The 21,167-nt window shown below is 34.1% G+C and overlaps 2 protein-coding genes across 3 annotated transcripts; one reads left to right on the plus strand and one right to left on the minus strand.

Annotated features, from left to right (window-relative positions):
• Positions 1–1,978: 1,978 nt before the first annotated feature.
• LOC117316608 lies at positions 1,979–12,323 on the minus strand. 2 transcript variants are annotated; one of them, XM_033871279.1, is made up of 5 exons: positions 12,175–12,323; positions 11,658–11,779; positions 9,606–10,939; positions 9,049–9,209; positions 1,979–8,252 (listed from the first exon to the last, which is right to left on the minus strand). In XM_033871279.1, the coding sequence occupies exons 2-5, from the start codon at positions 11,769–11,771 to the stop codon at positions 6,790–6,792; spliced, it is 3,072 nt and encodes a 1,023-aa protein (XP_033727170.1). In that variant the 5' UTR covers positions 11,772–11,779; positions 12,175–12,323; the 3' UTR covers positions 1,979–6,789. The 2 variants fall into 2 exon arrangements, with proteins under 2 accessions (XP_033727170.1, XP_033727167.1); XM_033871276.1 differs by having other exon boundaries at positions 1,979–8,255.
• Positions 12,324–14,221: 1,898 nt separating this feature from the next.
• On the plus strand, positions 14,222–17,711 carry LOC117316609. Its single transcript, XM_033871280.1, has 2 exons — positions 14,222–14,341; positions 15,460–17,711. The coding sequence occupies exon 2, from the start codon at positions 15,467–15,469 to the stop codon at positions 16,163–16,165; it is 699 nt and encodes a 232-aa protein (XP_033727171.1). The 5' UTR covers positions 14,222–14,341; positions 15,460–15,466; the 3' UTR covers positions 16,166–17,711.
• Positions 17,712–21,167: the final 3,456 nt, after the last annotated feature.

Genomic DNA, 21,167 nt, shown 5'->3' on the forward strand with positions numbered 1-21,167 from the left:
CAAATATCTTATATCAATAATCAGTTACAACGTTTACTTTCCAGACAAGAATGGAAACAATACATTTATTGCCGTAACTTTTTAATCAAACTTTCTTATTTAAACAAGAATGTTCACAATGAGAATCAAAGATTACTACAGATGTGTTCATTTTTACAATGGCATTTATCTTCATGCGTTTTCATTCGCAAAGTCCTATCAGTTAATGTGAAAGTATTACAACAATAAACATATATTTACATAGAGTAAATGAAGATCATGTCAAAAATCAACAATGTTACCGTGGCTAGGATCATCTCGGTATCATCTTCGTCATTGCATCAGGGCTTCTTCGTCTGGTCCTTATTAACATAGGCATTGCTGGTCTTCCTTTGACAAACACCGACCTCCACGCAACTGGAATCCGCTGATAGTCGTTCAGTGTACATCGTGATGCACGTTCATGGCAGCAACCTCCTTTCCCGATGTAGACACCTTATAACTGCTAATTAGATTTTGACAATAATTTACAGAGTTTAACAATACGCCTTCACAACACTTCAATTTGGTTGCCGCTTCGATATTTCAGCTTGGGATTAAAGAAGACTTTTCTTTGTCTATATATAACGTTCTCATAACTGGAACGTTAATTTGTGGTATTCTTTCGTCTTTTTCTTTAAAGGAATGAAAGGTTAAAGAACCGAAGCATATTTGATGAACAGACTGGTCCAACCTTGTTAATCATGAAAGCGGTACAAGTATTTCAAAATTACAGACAGGTTTGAAGGAATATAGAAAGAAAACTGGACTAATGTCTGTCAAAAAGCAAACATTGTTATTGAAATATTTAGTTCTTCATCAGCAGACCACTGATGAGTTAATTTCGTCACTTAATACTGTATTAGAGACGAGACATCTCTGTTACCTGCCGAAGACGACTTTAACAGGCAATATCATGTATGGATTGTCTTTTCAAAAGGCAAATGACAAGTCAGTATCAATATACCAATCAGAAGCCCTGCGCTTGACAAATTTGTCTTTTAAAATTCTTGTTGCATTCAATAGCAGACGACTTTATCACATTGCCGAAACAAGACCATCTCAATGACTGGTTAAGAAACCACGATGTACATTTTGACCATGTTCCATTAATGGACGAACAGACAGACGTACACTTCGCCATAGCAATCCACTCGTGGGTGGACGGACTGGACCATTCCAGAAGCTCTAAAAGGTTTTATTCAGATGACCGTTCCCACATTCTCAGCAGACGACTATTGCGCATGAAACTGGCAGACGAAACAGGCTGACCTTTTACTTACGCTGCACGGATTTGCTCTCGGTAGACGACTGATTAAAATACAAGACAAAATATGCATGATATTGATAACAGTGGTAGACAAATGGACAGAACTTTTCAGTAGCAGTGCATTTGTTTTCTCAGCAGACGACTCCTGGAGGAGAATCAATAGTCTAGACTGGGCTTCTAGTGGCACTGCACGACTTTGATCACATCAGACAACCGAGTGAAGTATTGTTGGACCAACGAACTAAACATTAAATAGAAAACGCATTGTCTAGACTTTTTCACTCAGTGGATGTGTTTTCCTAATCAGACGACTCCTGGACGAGAGAACATGGTAGCCGAACAGACATAATTTTGTTCTCTGACGAACGGACTGGACTAGTGAAAATCTCTGTAGACGACCGTTGGACGTGAAACAGTGATAGACAAACTTTTGAGTAGCAATTCATGGTTTTGTTCTATGACGAACAGACTGAACTTTTGAGTACCAATTCATGGTTTTGTTCTCTGACGAACGGACCGAACATTTGAGTAGTAATTCATGGTTTTGTTCTATGACGAACGGACTGAACTTTCAGAATTTCTGTAGACGACCGTTGGACGTGAAACAGTGGTTGACGAAAGGACTGATTTTTTTTTCATTTGCTCTACATCGTTTTGTTTCCGCAGACCATTGGTAGTTCTACTTTTTTCTGTAGACGACTGTTGGACGTTAAGCACTAGTAGACGAACGGACTGGATTTTTTCATATCTCAAGTTGTTTGTGCCATAAAAAGACAACTTCAAATGTCCTGCAAAACTTATTACCACCAAACATGCACTGACTTATGATACACACACCAATGGAGACGACAATGACAGATTGTCCTATTAAAAGACTGGAAATGAAACATTTTTCACAGTAACAGACGACTTCAATTCACATACATGTACTACATTGTTTCTGTGATCTCATCTGCTAAAGATAAAACTGGAGTTGATACTGATATAAGGATAACTTAAAGGACAGACGGACTGGCACTTACACCAACCGGGACGACTAGAACAAAGCGCCATTGATGAATTTAAAACATCACTTTACCACAGACGACTCTTTGATGTGAAGCTATTATGTGAAAGGCACAAGGTTTACTTTAGACAAATTGATGACAGGGCTTTCCCACAGCAGCGACTGTTGGATTTGAAACATTGGTAGACGAACGGACTAGTCTTTAAATTAGAAGCAATGCATGGTTTTCTTTTCAGCAGACGACGGTTGGACGAAAACCCGTAAGTACCAATGCATGGTTCTCCTACATTTCGACAATTCAGGAAAATAAAGCAATGATGGTCGAAATTGAAGCCATCTTTAGACGAACAGACTTGAGCTTGTCAGTAGTCTTCTTATTGTTCCATAATTATGACGACTTTTCCTACAAAGAACACTACCTCAAAAACAACAAACGTTTTTTCAGCATAGATGACCACGAAGACGACACCATTTTTGTATATAGGGTAAATACTAACTGTACCAATCAGACGACATCATGACCTCATATAACCAATAAAGAAACTGAAGTAGAAATGGTGGCTTTTCATGCCAACGTCTAAGACCACAGTTCACAAATTGTTGATTGGCGAACGGACAAGAGATAGTCTAAAAACCACAGGCCACGGACAAATTCATCGTCCTTTTAAACAGAATGAAAATAATCAAACCTTTTTCAATTCAAATACTATTCTGATGTCTGTACGATCACAACAATTGTTTAAGAGTGTGTCAAGAAATGACGTAATGACGAAATGGCGTGAAACTGTAAATGGACAGACGGACTGGCACTTTCATCGAAGCGGATAATTTGGACAGGCATTTTTTCACTTCACCAGACGACTCTTTAGTGCAGCCATTCTGTGGCACAAGGTTCAGACAAAACCGAAGGGCCTTTCCATGTTAGCAGCTATCTTGAGAAAGAACAGGTCAGAAAAGGAAGGATTCTTTTTCATCTTGTCGTTACACATTGTCATTATAAAACCACAGACAGACGACATCATGTAAATGCACTACGTGTCAAACGTCAAACGTAGAAGCAGACCTGATTAACTAGAACTGTTCAAGATACAGACTATCAAGATAGCAAGAAACAGACCAACGAATGTTCCTTTCAAAGAGAATCATGACCTTGCAAACTTCCAGTTTTATGTGAGACGGACGTTGATGTTGGAATCAATACATTGGTGTTGTATGAAGCTTCATCGAAATTCCTTGAATTTTTTTTTCATATTCCCATGATTCATTTGTATTCCAAAAAGTACTCCATAGATATTCCATTTCCTAGCTATTATAGTGGGAACATTAATAATTTTTGACACGATCTTGACTTTTGACAAACAATAACATATTTAAATAGTGGCAAGGGTTAACATGAGTATCCAATTGAATATCTTTACAAGCACAACTGTTCTAAGGATATTACATAGAAGTTATCATTATCAATTGATAAATTTAAAGTACCACTAGTACTGTTAACAAATTATTTCAACAGACTTTTGACACAATAAAAAATGACTCTTGACCAAATGGAACATATTTACATTTCCTAATTAAAATTGTGATCATGTAAGTTTCATATTGAAATGGTCTCAAAACTTCATAATAATATAGCATCAGCAAGTGCAATCAATGAAGCACACTGGCAGCAGCCATTGCAAAATGATTACATTAAGATTTCAGAAACTTCTAAGGATATAAAATCGCAATACCAAATCATTGCATCTTGTATACACAAACAGTAGATATTTTATGTGAAGTTGAATAAATTTCCAAAAAGCTATCACAACAAATTAAGATTTGATGTTCCAAGGAAATTCAGAAAACAAATTAAAATACTTCCAAAACAGAATTGTCATTTTGTCATTATAAATGAGACAAGTGTGAAATACATACTTATGGAACAAAAAAAAAACATTGAACAAAGTTAATTGAGTTTTGATGTCAAAAAAAGGGGAAGGGGGATAGTCCAATACATAATAAAATTGAAAAAGCGAAAATAAACACAACCACGCACATTTCGCTGTATCATCGCTCCTACACCTCTAATGAATATATTTACTAAGTATCAAGAGTGTGGGATGTTCAATTATGGACTTCTATGCTTTTAAAAATGAATGTTCTGGGGTGGAACGCTGACACATAGGCAATATCCATCAGTTGTTCTCAACTTGTCACCGAATAATGAAAGTGAGATAACAAAAATACAAAATTAATTATTTGATATAAAACTCGAGTCATTTCAAGACAAGTTTCTAGATATATACCAAGAGAAATTTTAGCCATCTCGGTAACCTCTACTATGCCCTTTTCACCAGTAACCATGACTGGCAATATACTAAACCAATCTTTATGGTAACTTAAACAATATTTTTCCATCAAAGACCTACACAAATCAAATGTTGCTCACAAACCCTACATCTCAAATACAACCAAATAATTTTAGTTCCTACCATACTTTCCCTTAATGTATGTACTTAAACCAAGATCTAAAAAGTATCTTTGCTTGGATGTATAATTATCCGAGCTTCATTCAAAGTTGTGTTTTTCTTCTCCTATAAAATAAAAATTAACTCAAAAGTTGTGCTTAATTTCATGAAATAAAAAAAAATGGTAAAATTGCAAACTTTTTTTCTACTTGATGCCTATAATTTTACCAATTTAACCACCTCGGGCTAAAACTAAAGATATCTCCAAGATATTGACTTTAATATCTTCATACTGATTTTTGAGAATATGTATAGCATACCATACACCCTTGAAATGAGCACAATGTAAATATGTTACGAGCCTGGTACAATATCATTTACCAGACTTGCGGCATATCAAATATTGAACTCATTTAATGAATTAAATATTAAATTAAAAAGCCACACGTGTTAGATTCTGTTGATCATCTCAACTCGTATTTTTGATATAAATAAAAACTTAATATAGTTGAATATAATACAAGTGAATATTGACTCAGACGCTATGTTTTTCTCTACTGCGACAATTGTGTGACATCACATTTATCATCACATCATAAATAATTTATGATGTCACAGTAGTATCATGACAGGCATCTTAGGATATTTACGACAGGGCGGCGTGAGTTGGTAGAACAGACCAGTTTAATATGTGGTAAATGTTATCAAGCAGGATATAGCTTGCTAACCTTTCCTTGAAATTGATAATGATAACAATTGAGAGAAAATTGGAAGAAACTGGAATACCTTTTCAATATTCCAAAGACTATACACACCCTCATCCCCTTTAAGCTATAAATTGCAACCATGACGTATGGGAGAAAACAAAACCTGACAGTCCAAAGTATTGAAAACCTGTCATGCATTTTACCATATTCAACAATTACAAGACACAAGAACCTAAAGGATTGTTTTCTACACCAAAATATTTCATCTGTTGTCTGTGCGTTCAATGATTCATGGAACTAATATCCAAATAAACATTTGGCATACATTTAACCAAGATGGTTTACATTAATTATGTCATTGACAAGTCTCTACCTTGATTTTCAAAATGCAACTCCATAATTACCTCCCTTTTGCTTGGTATATATGTACCAAATCACAGATTCCCATTTCTAGTTCCGAATTAATTCTAAAAAGAAACTTGACTATTACACATTTTTCAATTTGTATTTCAAAATTAACAGTCTATAAAAATGTTCAACAATAGTAACAAATGTATAAAAAGAAAATAACAAAATATGAATCGTGACAATGGGTATTTGAACATGAACATGGGGACACAAGTTCCTTTCAAGTTTTTATAATTCACTTTCATTCTTCTACTGCTTTAACTGTTTATAGTAAGACTATACATTTCACCATACATTTCCATTCATAATCAATTTTCTTTTGCTACTCTCAATGTTATTTTCTTTTAATCTGCAAACTCTTAAGATAAATTCCAATCTTCCTTCAGTACTTACCTCTTTGCAACATTTCAATATGGAAAACAATCCTCAAATTATATACACTTCAGAATTACTAAAACATGCATCTTATGATAAACTGGATTTGAAAAAAATGACAGGAAAAATTGTAAATATACTTACAAACTCCAACTTAAAACTCAAGCATGGAAATCGAGGGCATGATCGTTTCAAAGTATGTTTCAAATGGGAAACTTCTTAAGTTAACTTTTCAATAAAGACAAAATAAAAGTTTCAAATTTGCCTCCAAATCTGATAATGAAATCCAAATGACTTCAATGAATCTCTAAGTTTGCTGCTATTCAAAAAATAATTATCTGAAAATGCCAGTAAAAACAAGATTTTGCATATATAAATATCTAAGGCAAAGGAATAATTCAGGAAAATTTCATAAGTTTACATAATACAGTTTTGTTCTTCCCAAATAACGTTATCTGCCTTTAATTTAACCTGTCTTATTTTCTGCCTTTAATTTAACCTGTCTTTTAAAATAAACTGAAGAACATTTAAATCAATCTTGATTCCAAATTTGTAAACTCAAAGTTCAGACAAAAAGTCATCAAAGTTGTCTTCCATACTTGAATCACAGCTAGTGTTGATGAAATTGTCTAGATCAGAAATGTCTGGGATATTTTCAACGTCCACCGGTGCAGTTCCGACAGCTTTCATGGGCGACTTGCTGTCATCAGTATTAGCTGGCATGTCGATATTCAAGGCACTGTAGAGATTTTGCAGGATATCTGACTCCTGAAAAGTACAGTCATTCCTTACAGCTGAGGTAAGCAACTCAGTATTACTACTACACTGGCTGCCAATGGCGGCTGTTTCTACGATGCTGTCGTTCATACTACTCGATGCATTAGAGATTGGTAGTTCCTTTGTCAGTGATGTAGCGGTGTCAAGACTTAGAGATTTCATGCGGACCTGTGGACATACCAAGGTGAAATTTGTATCTTGTGACCTTCGTCGTTTCAGAGCTGGCAGTTTATTATTTTCCGACACTAATTCAGATTTTCTTTTCTGGATGACAAATGAGTCACTGTGACAGCTGAGTGCAGGACTGTTTGGTCTGCTGGTCAAGGATTCTGTGTCTACTTCAGCAGACATACTTTTGGTTCTGCTCTTTGAAGTGAAAATTGCTGCATCAAATGTTTTGGACTTGTATCCTTCAAAAACTTTCCCTTTTACAACCGGAGATACTGTTGTCTTACTTTTATTGTTGCCAAGAATACGAGTTAGAAAACTTAATGAACCTTGACCTGGTAAACATCGCAGGTTTGCAGCATTAGGATGATCTCTGGAATCATTACAAACTTGTGGTGGTCTAGGATTTCTCATATTTCGAAGGAGGGTGACATTATCCTTGGTTTTGTTGAGTATTTTGTCAGTGTGTGTTGAAACACTTGTTGACTTGCTGAAGTTTGAAGCACCATAATAACCTTTCTTATCGCCAGGTAGAGCACTTGCATTAATATTTCTTAGTTGAAACCTTTTCACATCTCCAGGCTTCTGAGTATTAGCTCTACTCAATATCTGGTCTAACAATACACTTGCTACCTTCCCCGTGTGTTTAGCTGATGTAACCTGGTGGGCTGTTGATGTTCCGTTAGTTTCTGAAACAACCGTTGGCAAATGGCAATCTCCTATGGGAGTCATATTTATTGACTTCTGTGTAGGAAGTGAACCCAAGCAGGTTGGCGTAGAAACAGCATCACTGCTACAATAGCTGGCGACAGAATTCATATTGTCCACTTTCCCTGTAACATATGACATCAAGTCATTCTCATTTGATATGCTGGTATCCATGGATACCTCTATATGACCATTACCAACAGAATCCCTGTTACACGCCATCTTTGTGCTATCTTGGACATCATTGCAATCCTCTGGTCCAACAGCCTCCCACATCATGATATGGACTTGGCCTGCTGGGAAGTTGGGGCTGCTTTGATCAAACTGACAGATTGGTGACTTCAGGTCGTTGCATTCCATCCAGAGCTCTACTGCAATAGATGAAATAGAATGTTAATGCCATTTAATAAAACAAGAAATTTAACTTCAAAATTATTTAAAGTTAAGGTGAGATCTTTTAAAGATAACAGAAAAATGAAGTATCAATATATATATGATAGGTTTTTTTCCTAGTGCTTCTCATTTACACCAAAGATTTTTCAATTTGTGATGACTGGAAAGAGTTTAAGAATTTTATACATGGCAAGCCTAGTGAATTTGTGCATATGCCTGTAAAAATCACAGAGTCCAAATTCTGTTTAAATTTTCTCAGAAATATTTCCCATATAAAAGAAAATAAAAAAAAATTGAGATATGAGAAACCTAGTTATACCCCCCGCAACGAAAATTGTGATTTTCCCCAAGTAGTCCTTTTAAACAAATTATGCCACTTTTAACAAGAAAAATTGGTGAGTTTCATCCGACAGAGCAAGTGTTCAGCTATGAGATCTGGCTATGCGAATGTCAATTTTCAATGAATCATCTGTCGTGACCTTTTGGAATGGCTGCCAGCTGAGTAGTTACTGGATACAAAATCAAACAAATTTGAAGACAATGTAAGTGATTATGCCATAAAAAGGCAGCTTCACAAAGTATCCAAACCAATCGTGGAAAAGCGGGGGGTTTACTTGTCACCACCTCGGTAACAGCTCTAGTTTTAGTTTTATGTTTGTATTCTGTTAAATACAAACATTATTCACAATATTAAGAAATTTGAAACTCGAAATATTAAAAAATATTGGTACCTGTACAATACTGTCTGTACAATACTGTTTAGTGACTTACCTTTAGGATTACGTATCCAGGCTATGAAATGATCAGGGTCATTTCTATACTGAATTACTCCTGTGACTTGGTAAAGTTGATCCTGATGGTAGAAATCATAGCCCGAGAACTTGTTGCTGTGTAGACCCTCTTGGAAATGTAGCATGATGACCGGTGGCAGTCTGAAACAAAAAGAATCAATATTAAACACAGCTTAAGTTTTACTAGGATTCCAGTGATAATCATTTTTTTTCACAAACAGAAAAAAAATATTCAAAATCAAAATTTAGATGAAGGTCTTTTCTTTTCTATTTGAAAGGTTGCTATCAATTCAAATATAACTAACCCATTCTTGTTTCTATAAAAATTTCAAATTATCAAGATTTGAAAATAATTAAATTATTATATGATTAGTTTTAATTCCACTATGAATAAACTCTCAATTCAATTAAATGCCTATTTCCTTTCCATTAATACTTTATCTTTCCTTCAAATAATGAAAGTATGAAAGTTAGCTTGAACAACATTAATTTTTCAATTATTTTGGAAATATTGAACACAATAAATGAATCAATTACCTTTCAAACACCATTGTCATAGTCTGTCCATCAGCCAAGCACCGGAAACAGGGTCGTATGAACTTCGGATCATTCATCGAAAAATTCTTTGTAGTGTTAGGGAATGTAGGTAGTACTTTCTGGTAGGGACGAACATCTTGGAGACCACATTTTGTACAGCTGAAATGGAAGTTGTACTTGATAGACAGTAAATGTTCCAGGTCCTTACTGTTCTTTGTCAAAAGTGGGATAGCAAACACCGGACTGTCATTCTTGCCTTTTTTGCACTGAAGGCGCGGATGAAGCAGGTTCCAGATTTTCTCCCTAACATCACCAAGGAGATCAAACACTTTTGAATATTCTGAATCACTATGAGATGTCATCAATTTCAAAAAGTCAGATTTCAGCAACTTAAGTCCTGCACCGGTTTTGACTTCCTCCTCATTCTTGACCGAGTTTGTGACAAGGTGGTTCTCATCTTCATCTGGAAATCTCGTTTCAAGCTTTTCCTCAGACAATAATGTAGATGCTGAGTTAATGTGGGAATTCACCTTTGAATTATCTGATATTGTCACCGACGTGTCAACATCAGGTTGACCAGAAGTCCTAGAGATTGACCTTTTATTCAGCAAAGATAGTGCTTGTTCATAAGCCTTCAGTAATGTACAAACTATGGAGGTTTCAGAATCTTGATCACTGCTTTGTAATTTGTTAACCTGCTTACAGTGGACTAACAAACACAGTATGACATCCATCCAGCAAAGAGCATCTTTATTCTGCCACTGAGGATAAAATGCCATCAAATGATCTCTAGTCCTAGAACAAACTTTATCACCTTTATCTACTGTTGTTTGCATGGCAGAAGTGGAATTACTTGCATCAGGACTTTTTTCAGATTTTTTTGATGTAACAGATTTGAAGAATTGTCCACATCCTGTCCTTTGTTTTGTAGTTGCTGTATCAGGTTTGGGCTTTCCTGCAGACAGTTGTAATGCAGGAAATGGAATTAGAGACTCTGATTTCATCTGAAACTTGTTGCGGGATATAACTCTCTGTCCCGTTTTTGATAATGAAGCAAGAGGAGTATGCATATTGTTATTCTGTCCAGTTTTCAAATGGCCTTGTTTTGTGTTTAATGTGGGTTTCACTGGAGTAAGGTTCTTTGGACTCTTGGAATTGGATATTTTCTTTTGAGCTCCGTGGTTATAATTGGGAAATTTTATTGAAGATTGATGTGTCTGTTGTGGTACTGGTACACTTTTCTTTTTTACCACTGACGGCTTACTGACTTGCAGCTCTGAAAATTTTCTGTTGAGGACCCATGATGAATTATCCATACCAGCAGGGTATGTACACTGAAAAAAAAGGAACAAGAGTATTTAAACATCAATTCACAACACTATAAAATTATCTTTTAAAAAGATTTTTTTTTCTCAAAAATATAAGCATATTAATCTAGTATAATTGATTCATCTGTTGTATATTTTAACTTGCAAATATATGATAGGCATTTTATCTTGACAGTATATGGAAGACATGCTAATTGCTCAATATATAATAAGTTATGAAGTGTAAATAAAGCCAGTTATTAATGGATAATATAAAGCCGGTGTAAACTTTCCAAAATATTTTACAAGTGAAATCCAAAAAGTCACTTGAATGAATCGATGGTGTACTTCACAACAGAATTTCCGGTTTCTTCAACATTTTGATATTAGGTTTTGAGCCATGACACCCCTAAGTACTGCCCAGTAGCACTTGTCTGTCTTAAGTGAAACTAAGTAATTTGGTTTCATAGGTTGAAGAATATAATTAGGAACTATTTGTTGAAATTCAATCTGATGTTAATACAACAAATTTGTTAATCTTTTATATTATAATGGCATGTGTACATTAATATTTTATTAGCAAGTAGCAATCAGGTAAGTTGTATCATATACAACACAACAGTGTACATGTTTATAAAAAGTCAGTATATGGACTAGAGTGACCAATTCTTGAAATACTGAAATAATTGGTTTTGCTAAAATTTCATAAGAGGGAGAATGGCATCTTTTCTAATTAATATATTACCTCGTCATCTTCACAGAACCGAATGGCCTCATCAAAGTTAATTTGATATATCTTCAGCTTGCTGGCCTTGCCGTTCCTTGCACACACACAGCACATCTCCTGTCCTTCTTCCATATTTCGTCCTTTGTGAGAAATGAGTCAATTGATTCAAAACGTTCACACGAATGATGTTATCATGTTAATGCATCAATGACTAATACTAAAACATAAAACAATATTATTCTCGTTCTCGACATTTTGACCTCGTCTAAATTCGAATCCCTGTTTAAACACCCATAATGTCCATTATGTCCAACAAAACACGTTAACAGTTGCTGTAATGACTGAAATAACAATATGCACTATTTATAGAAACCAAGACGTGTGGCCGACGTTAGCAAAGTGCCAAACAATTAATTCGTATGCACAACGTACACAAACGTACTTCCTTCGTCTTCATCCAGACCGGGTCGGACAAAAGGGTGATATTGCAGATTTCTAATAAAAAAAATATGCATTGACAGTGTATCATTATTACCTTTCGAAAAGACCTTTACTAATGCATCACGTGTTAGGTCCGTTTTTCATTGCCGTTTCCCGTGTTTATGGAATAGCCTTTTCCCGGCTTTGTAGACGCACATGTAGCTCGCCATTTTCCTCTCTGCCTCCTGTGCAATGCATTCTGGGTATCATAGATAAAATATCTAAAAATTGAATATTATGTCGATAGTTACAGATATATACATTTTAAGCAGCCTTATATAAATATTTTGACTTTTTGTATACATTTATAATGAATAGATCTACTCACCATTTTGAAATAAAAATTGATTGGGGAGTATGGTTATTAGTAAAATCGAGCTGGACAAAAAATCCGGAATTCGTGTGACTTCAAATCTACATATTTACTGTTTAGCCATACTGATTTAAGTAGACTGCCTACAGATTATATTTATACCAATCTACACTTGTACAATCGGATTCATTACTTGAAGCTGAACTGTTAGGCCATGTCCCTCTTTTTGTAACCCAATGCATACATGATTACATTCATTAATACTTAACTGAAGTAATCAGTTACAGATTTATCAAAAATATAAGATCCGAAAACATACTTTCATAAATTTTATGATTTTTATGAATACTAAAATAAATTATTACAGAGTTATCTATGTATGTTATGCTTCATACGTTCAGTGACACGAAGGGAAGTAACTCTGTTAGATCAGAATGGACGACCTGACATTGCTTATATTTAACAATAGTTACGTACTTTCAATGATATGAGATTGATGTATTTGATACGGATTATGATTTCCCCCGGTATCTTGTTGACATAAGATTGGACATATTTGGCATACAATACAAAACTGTACTGTTGAAGTTTTTAAGCAAACTCTAAAATTCACTAAAAATTCCCCGCCCCGCCCCGCCCCTTCGAACATAAACAAACAAATCTGTACATAAATGCATTGCATGGAAGCTCATTTATAGACAGTATACATATCGAAACATTCCAAAATAACAATTTTCCCAAAATCACTAATCATGAAAATTCATCTAGAATTTCTTATATATTTATACAGAAAAAAACAACTTGATTAAAATTTGGAAGAGAATACTTCTGTCATATTTATCAACGACTGAACTTGAACCAATTTGACTATTACATTTAACAGTCAATTGACAAAGCTTCAGAGATGACATACTTTAGGGGTATTCAACGGTCCTTCGGGTCCCTGGACATTCCCTCGAATCTTACCAAAAATCAAACGTTACAGATCCCCAACATCGCTTTAATTTTCAGAGTCTCTTGACCATAAATTCAGAATAATACCCTGTTAACGATCAGTAGGGTGCGTTGAGATGTCCACCGTATGATAACGAAATACAAAGTTTGATTAAAGTTTGATGTAAAATGTTATCATATATATTTTAGCAACAAATCTTAACACAAAACCTCGGGCGAGAGTGATGTTGACAAAGGCGTCCTCGCGGCCGTCAAAGGAATCTGAACATGTATACATGTACATTAGTTTCGCTATTCACTATTTTTGTTTTTATCAAAAACTATTTCTTATGTCATTATCATTATCATTTATTATATATAGCAAAAATGATTTGTCCACGGCTAATCTCAGAAACTTTGCAAATACAAATGTACTAAGTAATCAGTATAATAATTATAGATGTATACCTTAAATTACCCTTTTCTGCTTCATATATCCAAGCTTATTCTATACAAAAAAATTTATTTGTTTACATGAAATAATGTTGATATCAGAAAATATGTTTGAATTTTCTATATCAAGATTTTCATTTAATTATTATTTTTTAAATGAATGATGTATATGTTTATAAATTGTATGTGCATGTGGTTTACTCTGAATAAAGATATTCAAAAGTTATCACATTCATAACATTTAGTATATAGGTCTCTGATAACATTTACTGAAAATCTTGATAAAATATAGAAAATTCAAACATTTTCATTTGTATTTTCTTTTACATATTCCGGAAATTTATCTAGACCGAATTGAAGTTTATAAAACACTGCATTTCCAAGCACATTATCGACCCCGATGCAAATGTTTACTGAAGCTAAGCAATTTTGTCATGGCACGTCCAGTGTTCGCCAATTTTGAGCTGTCGTAGGAATGTCATCTACTGGAATTGAATATAATAGTTTTATTTAAAATCTAAACGTAAGTATGCAATGATTTGTTATGCACCAAAACTACCAAAGAGATACATTAGTTACAATGTACGTTTCCAAGGAACAGATGATGGCATTTGTGAGAAAAAATGGCAGTATCATGAGTATGTTTTAATTGGTACATTAATTGTAGTTAGCTTGTATATAATTTGATAAACAAGATACATTAAGGATGCAGGTCATGAGCCTATATATCCATATCAGTACATAAAAACAAAAATTATATTATAACATACTTCCTGTGTCAAGTGAACAGCATTTAAACTAAATTTTAAAAGTTCTATTATCACGTTTATAGTACTCATCTAGAGCAATTTAAAACTTTATAACATCGGTTAAATCTATTACATCCCGAGGAAGACTATTCCATAGATCAACTTCACGGAAAGTGAAGATTTTTTTCCTTATATGAAGTGTTTGTGTGAATGCCCCGGCTTGACTTTTTACTCAAATAGGTAATACTCCAATACACATAGAATGCACTGATGCAAATACCACTATTTTGTGAGAATTGACCCAACGATATGTTGTTCAATGCCAAACTATATCGTATTTAAAATATTAGGGGTTTATTTGATTGACCGAGAGTGACCTTTAAGTAATAATTGCTGTTATATATATCTAACACATTAAACAAAAACACCTTTACAAAGCACAGGAATCCCCAGAGCTGTGATGTTAATGTCGCCCAGGGCTGTGATGTCAATATCGCCCTTGGAACTGACTTGTGTATTTTATCATAGATGCATATTGTCTGTCTCAAAATAATATTTTCAAAATAGCATATTAATCGCATCTCTCGTTCAGATTTCCTTTAACTGTATATATTGCATGTATCACTTATTTACTTTAGTAGATACAGGTATATATATTTTTTGTATGTTATATGTTTGGTACATCGGGCAAAATTTGAAATATTAAACATATCCATGTCATATGAAGCACATTAGAGCAATTTTGTAAATTAGATTAATTTGATAAATGCTGCATATTAAAGTGGCCTGCAGAAAGACAAAGATACAAGACAAAGATGAGATTTGTTGGCTCAGGAAGTAGATTGATAATCGTTTTGTTTTTGTTCTCATATTTATTATTTATTTTTTCCAGACAGAAAATGGCAGACACTTTTGTGATCACTGGATCACGACCCCCTTCAGCAAGGACAAGGTCACGACAGAGTCATGTGAGTTATAGCAGACCAAAGAGTGGATATCATAAAGTCGCAGAATCTTCAGATGCTGATGAACTTTTGTTTGGCTCAGAAAATTACTCATCACACAATCATGTCCGTCCTACAGATCACTTCCAACACCCAACACAAAGTTCTTACCAGCATTCTACACAAGGATCAAACAGCTCTCTTTGGGCCAACCCTGTTCCTGTTGTTAAGGAAAAGAAACAGCGACCTCTGTTGTGGGCTCCTTCAAATCCAACATCAGCAGGTTCTCAATCCAGTCGAGAGTCAAATTTCGCTTTGAAACCTTCTCACACTACACTTGAATCTACCAAGACTAAATATCGTCATCTAAAACACACACCCACATTTGTAGATGAAACTCTTTTTGGACCTCGTCTAGAGGAACCCTTATTTGATGCACCCTGGGATAGCAAGAAGACAAAGCAGCCATTTTTATTTTCCTCAACAGACTATACAAAAATTACTTATGGAGGTCAAGGGTCAGAGAGTGAGCCATATTCAGTTGATGGGAGACCTCCATCTAGACAAGGTCGAAGACCTGCAAGTACCAGAATGAGGCCTTGTACAGTTGAGAGTGTGGGAGGTGCCAGCACGAAAACTGTGTGGAAACCCTAGCTGTGCCGGGTTACTGATTACAGACACAAACTTTAGGTATATAGGGTTTGGTATTAGGAGAGCCCTGTTAGATCATAGGTTTCATATGAAGGGAACACCAGCTGGGTTCGGTTAAATTACATTCCACAGAAAATCCAGGTGGTCGGTTTTGATCTGGGGAGCCCTCACTGCTACGTATTCGGTAACAGATAACAAAACCCTAGATGTTCGATTACTCACTTGTTAAGAATTAAGGGTTAAGGGTTGCATGAGTTTTAGAATTCAGCTTCTTAGATTTGATGTAGCCATGCTTTAAATTAATTCATATTTTTGGTGCATTTAAAGTTTTAACATATTTTAACCAACTTTGCAGACATACACAAACATGAAGGACTAGTGCAAAAGTCATCATTAACTTTCATGTACTTAGCCATTTTTCTTTTCAAAGCTATTGTTTCATTAGCATATAGTGAGGATATCAAATCATTTTGTAAGTATTTTCACAAATAGATTTCATTGAAGAAGAAACTTGGAGGAATTGATACTGTCATGATATAGTGAATTTCCAAAGTATAGCTGTGTCCCTCTTTCTCTCCATCCATCAAGATATCAAGTAGTCCATATGATTCTGACTGATGTAACTTGGCCCAGTTTTATCAAAGTTCCTTAATTTAAGGAAATATCTCAACTTTGAGTTTTTCTTAGAAACACATTACTGGATTTAAGGGTAAGCATCTTAGTTAAGGAACTTTCCCTAAACTCTGTAATGCTTTCCTAAGGGCATGCAATTTTAAGTTAAGGAATTTCTTTCAGTTAAGGGATTCTGATGAAAGTGGGGCCTGTTTTTATATACTGTAGTATAGTTACAAGATGATAAAACAGCTATAGATAGTCAAAATTATAAAGATTTATCTTCAAATAAACCACTTCTAAGGGTTTGGGTTAGGTTAACCCTAATCCTAGCTCTGAAGGGTTTGGGTTAAGTAACGTTAACTTTAACTCACAAGGGTCTGGATTCGGTTAGGTTAACCCGAATCCTTAGCTCTCAAGGGTTTGGGTTAGGTTAACCCGAATCCTTAGCTCTCAAGGGTTTGGGTTAGGTTAACCCGAATCTACTAGCTCTCAAAGGTTTGGGTTAAGTAACGTTAGCTTTAACTCTCAAGGGTTTGGGTTCGGTTACAGGTTAACCATAACCCTAGCTCTCAAGGGCTAGCTGAACACCCTGGTAGCATTATGTGCTGATATATTGTTCTATCAGTCAGAGATCTGTATTAAGCCTCCTATGTAGATCCTTGATTCAGTATTGATTTTGAAATCATTTCTGTGTTTGGAGTGTATTCCAATTTTAGCATGCATAAATTCTGTGAAAATAAATTCAGAATTTTGCAGTTCAGTAAACCATGAATTTTTCATTTTTTGGGATCAGCTATTTGTTTGGAGTTCCATTTGATTTTATTGAATCAGTTTGATGTATATATATATGTACTGTAGATACTTGTATTGTCCGAGTATAGCTCATCATAAACCTGAACAGTACAAAAAATGTATCTAGTGAGAGAAATTATTTTTTAAAAATATAATTAAACGATCTTTAGTTATGAATTTGGTGACATTTTTCATCATTTCGGCGGCTTTTGTGATAATATAAATCCTAAAATTCATTTCCGATTATGTGGGCACGTGTCATTTTAATATATATCAAAAACAGGGAAAAATATCAGTTGAAGTCAACATTTTTGTGAACGTTAAAGGACAGAAAATGAGTGAAGAAGGAATCTTATATTTTTCTTGTTTACACATAACATTTATATATATTCAAACTGATGTTGAATTCAACCGAAGAGGTTTTGTTCAGAGGGACAATTATGATATGTTGAATGAGATTTACAGAATTTGTGATAAATAAGATTAAATAAAGACAAATACAGAGTGTATATATTAAATTCTGATTATAACATACATGTAACTATGGAATCCAACAACCAATCACAGCTGCACTAGCTATTACTATTATAACGTGTACACAAACTTGTATAATGGACTTAAGTCCATGGTGTTCATAAGACAATTTTTGGTTTGGGGTTTTTTGATAGATTTTGTAAAAAATATTTTTATTTTACGATATATACTGGTTGTGACGTCATAATGATTTTTAATTTCCCCCCCATTTTCCCTGATTATAAGTAAAAAAACGTCCCATTTTAAGAGTTAAGATATGAAAATGTACATAATATGAAATGTATTATGCAATGTGATGAAATAATGTGATACAAGACATTTTGATATACTGACTGACACACCTAAAGTTTTTATTAGTCCCCTACCGGTGAAACCGGGGGGACTATAGGTTTTGCCTCCGTCTGTCAGTCCATCCGTCCAGTTAAAGTTTTGATTAAAGTTTTATAATGGCACACCATTCACTTAATAATGGTATAAGTATGCTGATTCTTTGCATAGAGGTTCTTTGGATGTGTGGCATTACTTTTGTATGGTTAAAACTGAAAAAATTATTTTCATGCTTTGAAATTTTTGACATATTATGAACTTAACTTTTTTCTCTGTATTCTTCAGGTTAAAGTTTAGGTTAAAGTTTTGGTTAAAGTTTTATAATGGCACACCATTCACTTAATAATGGTATTAGGATGCAAAAGAATACCTGAATATCTTTTAGGGGCAGAAAACATTGTTAGAGTTGAATTTACACATTGTTTGGAATGAACTTATTTTCATAAAATGATCATGTTTCAGTTTTTGGCTAAACTTTTTTACTCAAATTTGGCTAAAGTTTTAACTTGAGGGCGCTGGTAGTGGACATGTATTGGTTTAGCAATACTCACAGAATGCTTGTTTTAGCTGTAGTCATCTGCTTGGTGCCTTGCCATTTTTTAGGTATAGTCATCTGCTTTCGAAAACAGTTTTTTTTTCCTGTCATAAGATTATAAGGAAGTAATACTAATATGTTTAAAAAGATGATATGACATTTTCGGTTAAAACTGGTAGTGAATTTCTTATTACATTTTTTTTATCAACCTACAAACATATACAGAGGATGTCTCTAACTATGTAAAAGAATACAATATTTTAACGAAAGAAAGTAGAGAAAATGTTTGTATATAATCATGGAAGCAGTTGAGATTGATATACATGTACATGTAAATTTTATAAAAAGAATTTAATGTTTGACAGTTTTATAGGTTCTATCAATCCGCGAAGCCAAGTACCAATGAAACAGTATTTTCTCACAACCACAAAATTTGAACTCCACGAAGAATATATTGTTTCTCAGAATACATTACACACATATTATAACATGAAATCTATTGCATTACACAAGCTGTCATTTGATTTGTGATACTATTATCCTCTCAGGTTGATTTCATGGGCCTGGTAACACAGGGGCTTGTACAGATTCCAAACCCACAGATCATATCATTGTCATATGATTATGTATTCGTATATCACAAGATGGAGGTCATGACAGGGAAAAGACAGGATAAAGATAAAAATAGATAGATCAATTAAATTAACTAGATGGTCCTGTTTGCTTCTATGGAGAGCTACTAACATATGATGCAAAAATGTATTTGCACTGTGGATGAAGAATTTGTGCCAAGCCCCTGTGTAAAATGAATGTGATATGACTGTTAAACTTAATCCAAGAAAGTCAGGTGTTTATAAATTTGTTATATATTGTGATATTATACGGTTTAAATACATTCAAAGAATAAATGTTACATATGATCGAAGTGGTGATGGGTTTATGATATTTTATGTAGGTGTGATATGGTGGAGGTCTTTTAGTTCTTAATTATATATCATGTGTTTTAATATTAGCATATCGGCAAAACACTTACAGACTACTATGGGGAAACTTAACAGCCGACCCGTTATATTTTGCTATAAAAATGTAATAAACAGAATATCTTACAGTATCTTCATTAATACTAAATATATTTGCTGCGCACTCATGAATCAAAACATTAGCCACACACGTGAAATATATTTGGTACTACTGAATACACTGTTAGATATCCTCTATGTATTTGGTGTTTTTATGTTACCATGGAATATCTTATTTCGCAAAATATTTATAATTTCACATCCATTGTGATTAGTCACAGCACTGACCTAGATATAAATCAACATGACTAAGTTACTTAAAAATATGGTTTGACTATATATAGTATGTACATAGTTTAAAGGTGTGTCTATTAATAATACATAGTTAACTTTATGTGGCTATTTATAGTACACAGTTAACGAGATCTAATGACTATTTATAGATGAAAGATAACTAGAAGAGGTTTGATAGTATTTACATATGTAGTTAACGAGATTTGGCTATTAATAAAAAAAATGCAAAATTCATTATAATATATAGTAAAGACTTAACAATATTTATTGAAAGTACAAAATCGCTTATACATTTATGTTATAGAGTTATCAAGATTTGGCTATTAATTGAACAAAGTCACTTTCTGTAGTAAAAAAAGGTGGGACTATTTATAGTACGGAGTACAAGATGTGGCAATTTTAGAACTTAAGGAACTTTCCCTGTATTCTTCAATGTTGTCTTATGGGGAATTTTAAGTTGAGCAACTTTATTTAAATTTTGTAACTCTTTGTCACTATTGTGGCAATGTGTTTGTAGAATGCTTGCTTTTAGTACATCTATATGTCATCATTGAAATAACAATAACGAAGGTCTGATTTTGTATATAGTGCATGAGTGAGTTGAATAGAAATTGTTGTAATGGAAATGGTCTGACCAGTTAAACGCTACACAAAGCATAACCGGTGCGTGGGAGGTATATTTTTATACTGGTTTAGCGTTATAGAAAATAATAGAGCACTTCCATACTTCATTTTTCATCAGAGCAGTCGGTGCAAGCGTTAATTAAGTTATGAAATCATTACAGTGTTGTATGCTATGTTAGTTCACACTTGTGGTACTGTAGTTTGAAGTATTCCTGTTATATATTCAGATTTTGATTTCGGGTAGTTCCTTGCTGTGCGTGTTTGT

The sequence above is a fragment of the Pecten maximus genome, chromosome 18 (genome assembly GCF_902652985.1).
Source record: "Pecten maximus chromosome 18, xPecMax1.1, whole genome shotgun sequence".
Lineage (NCBI taxonomy): Eukaryota > Metazoa > Mollusca > Bivalvia > Pectinida > Pectinidae > Pecten > Pecten maximus.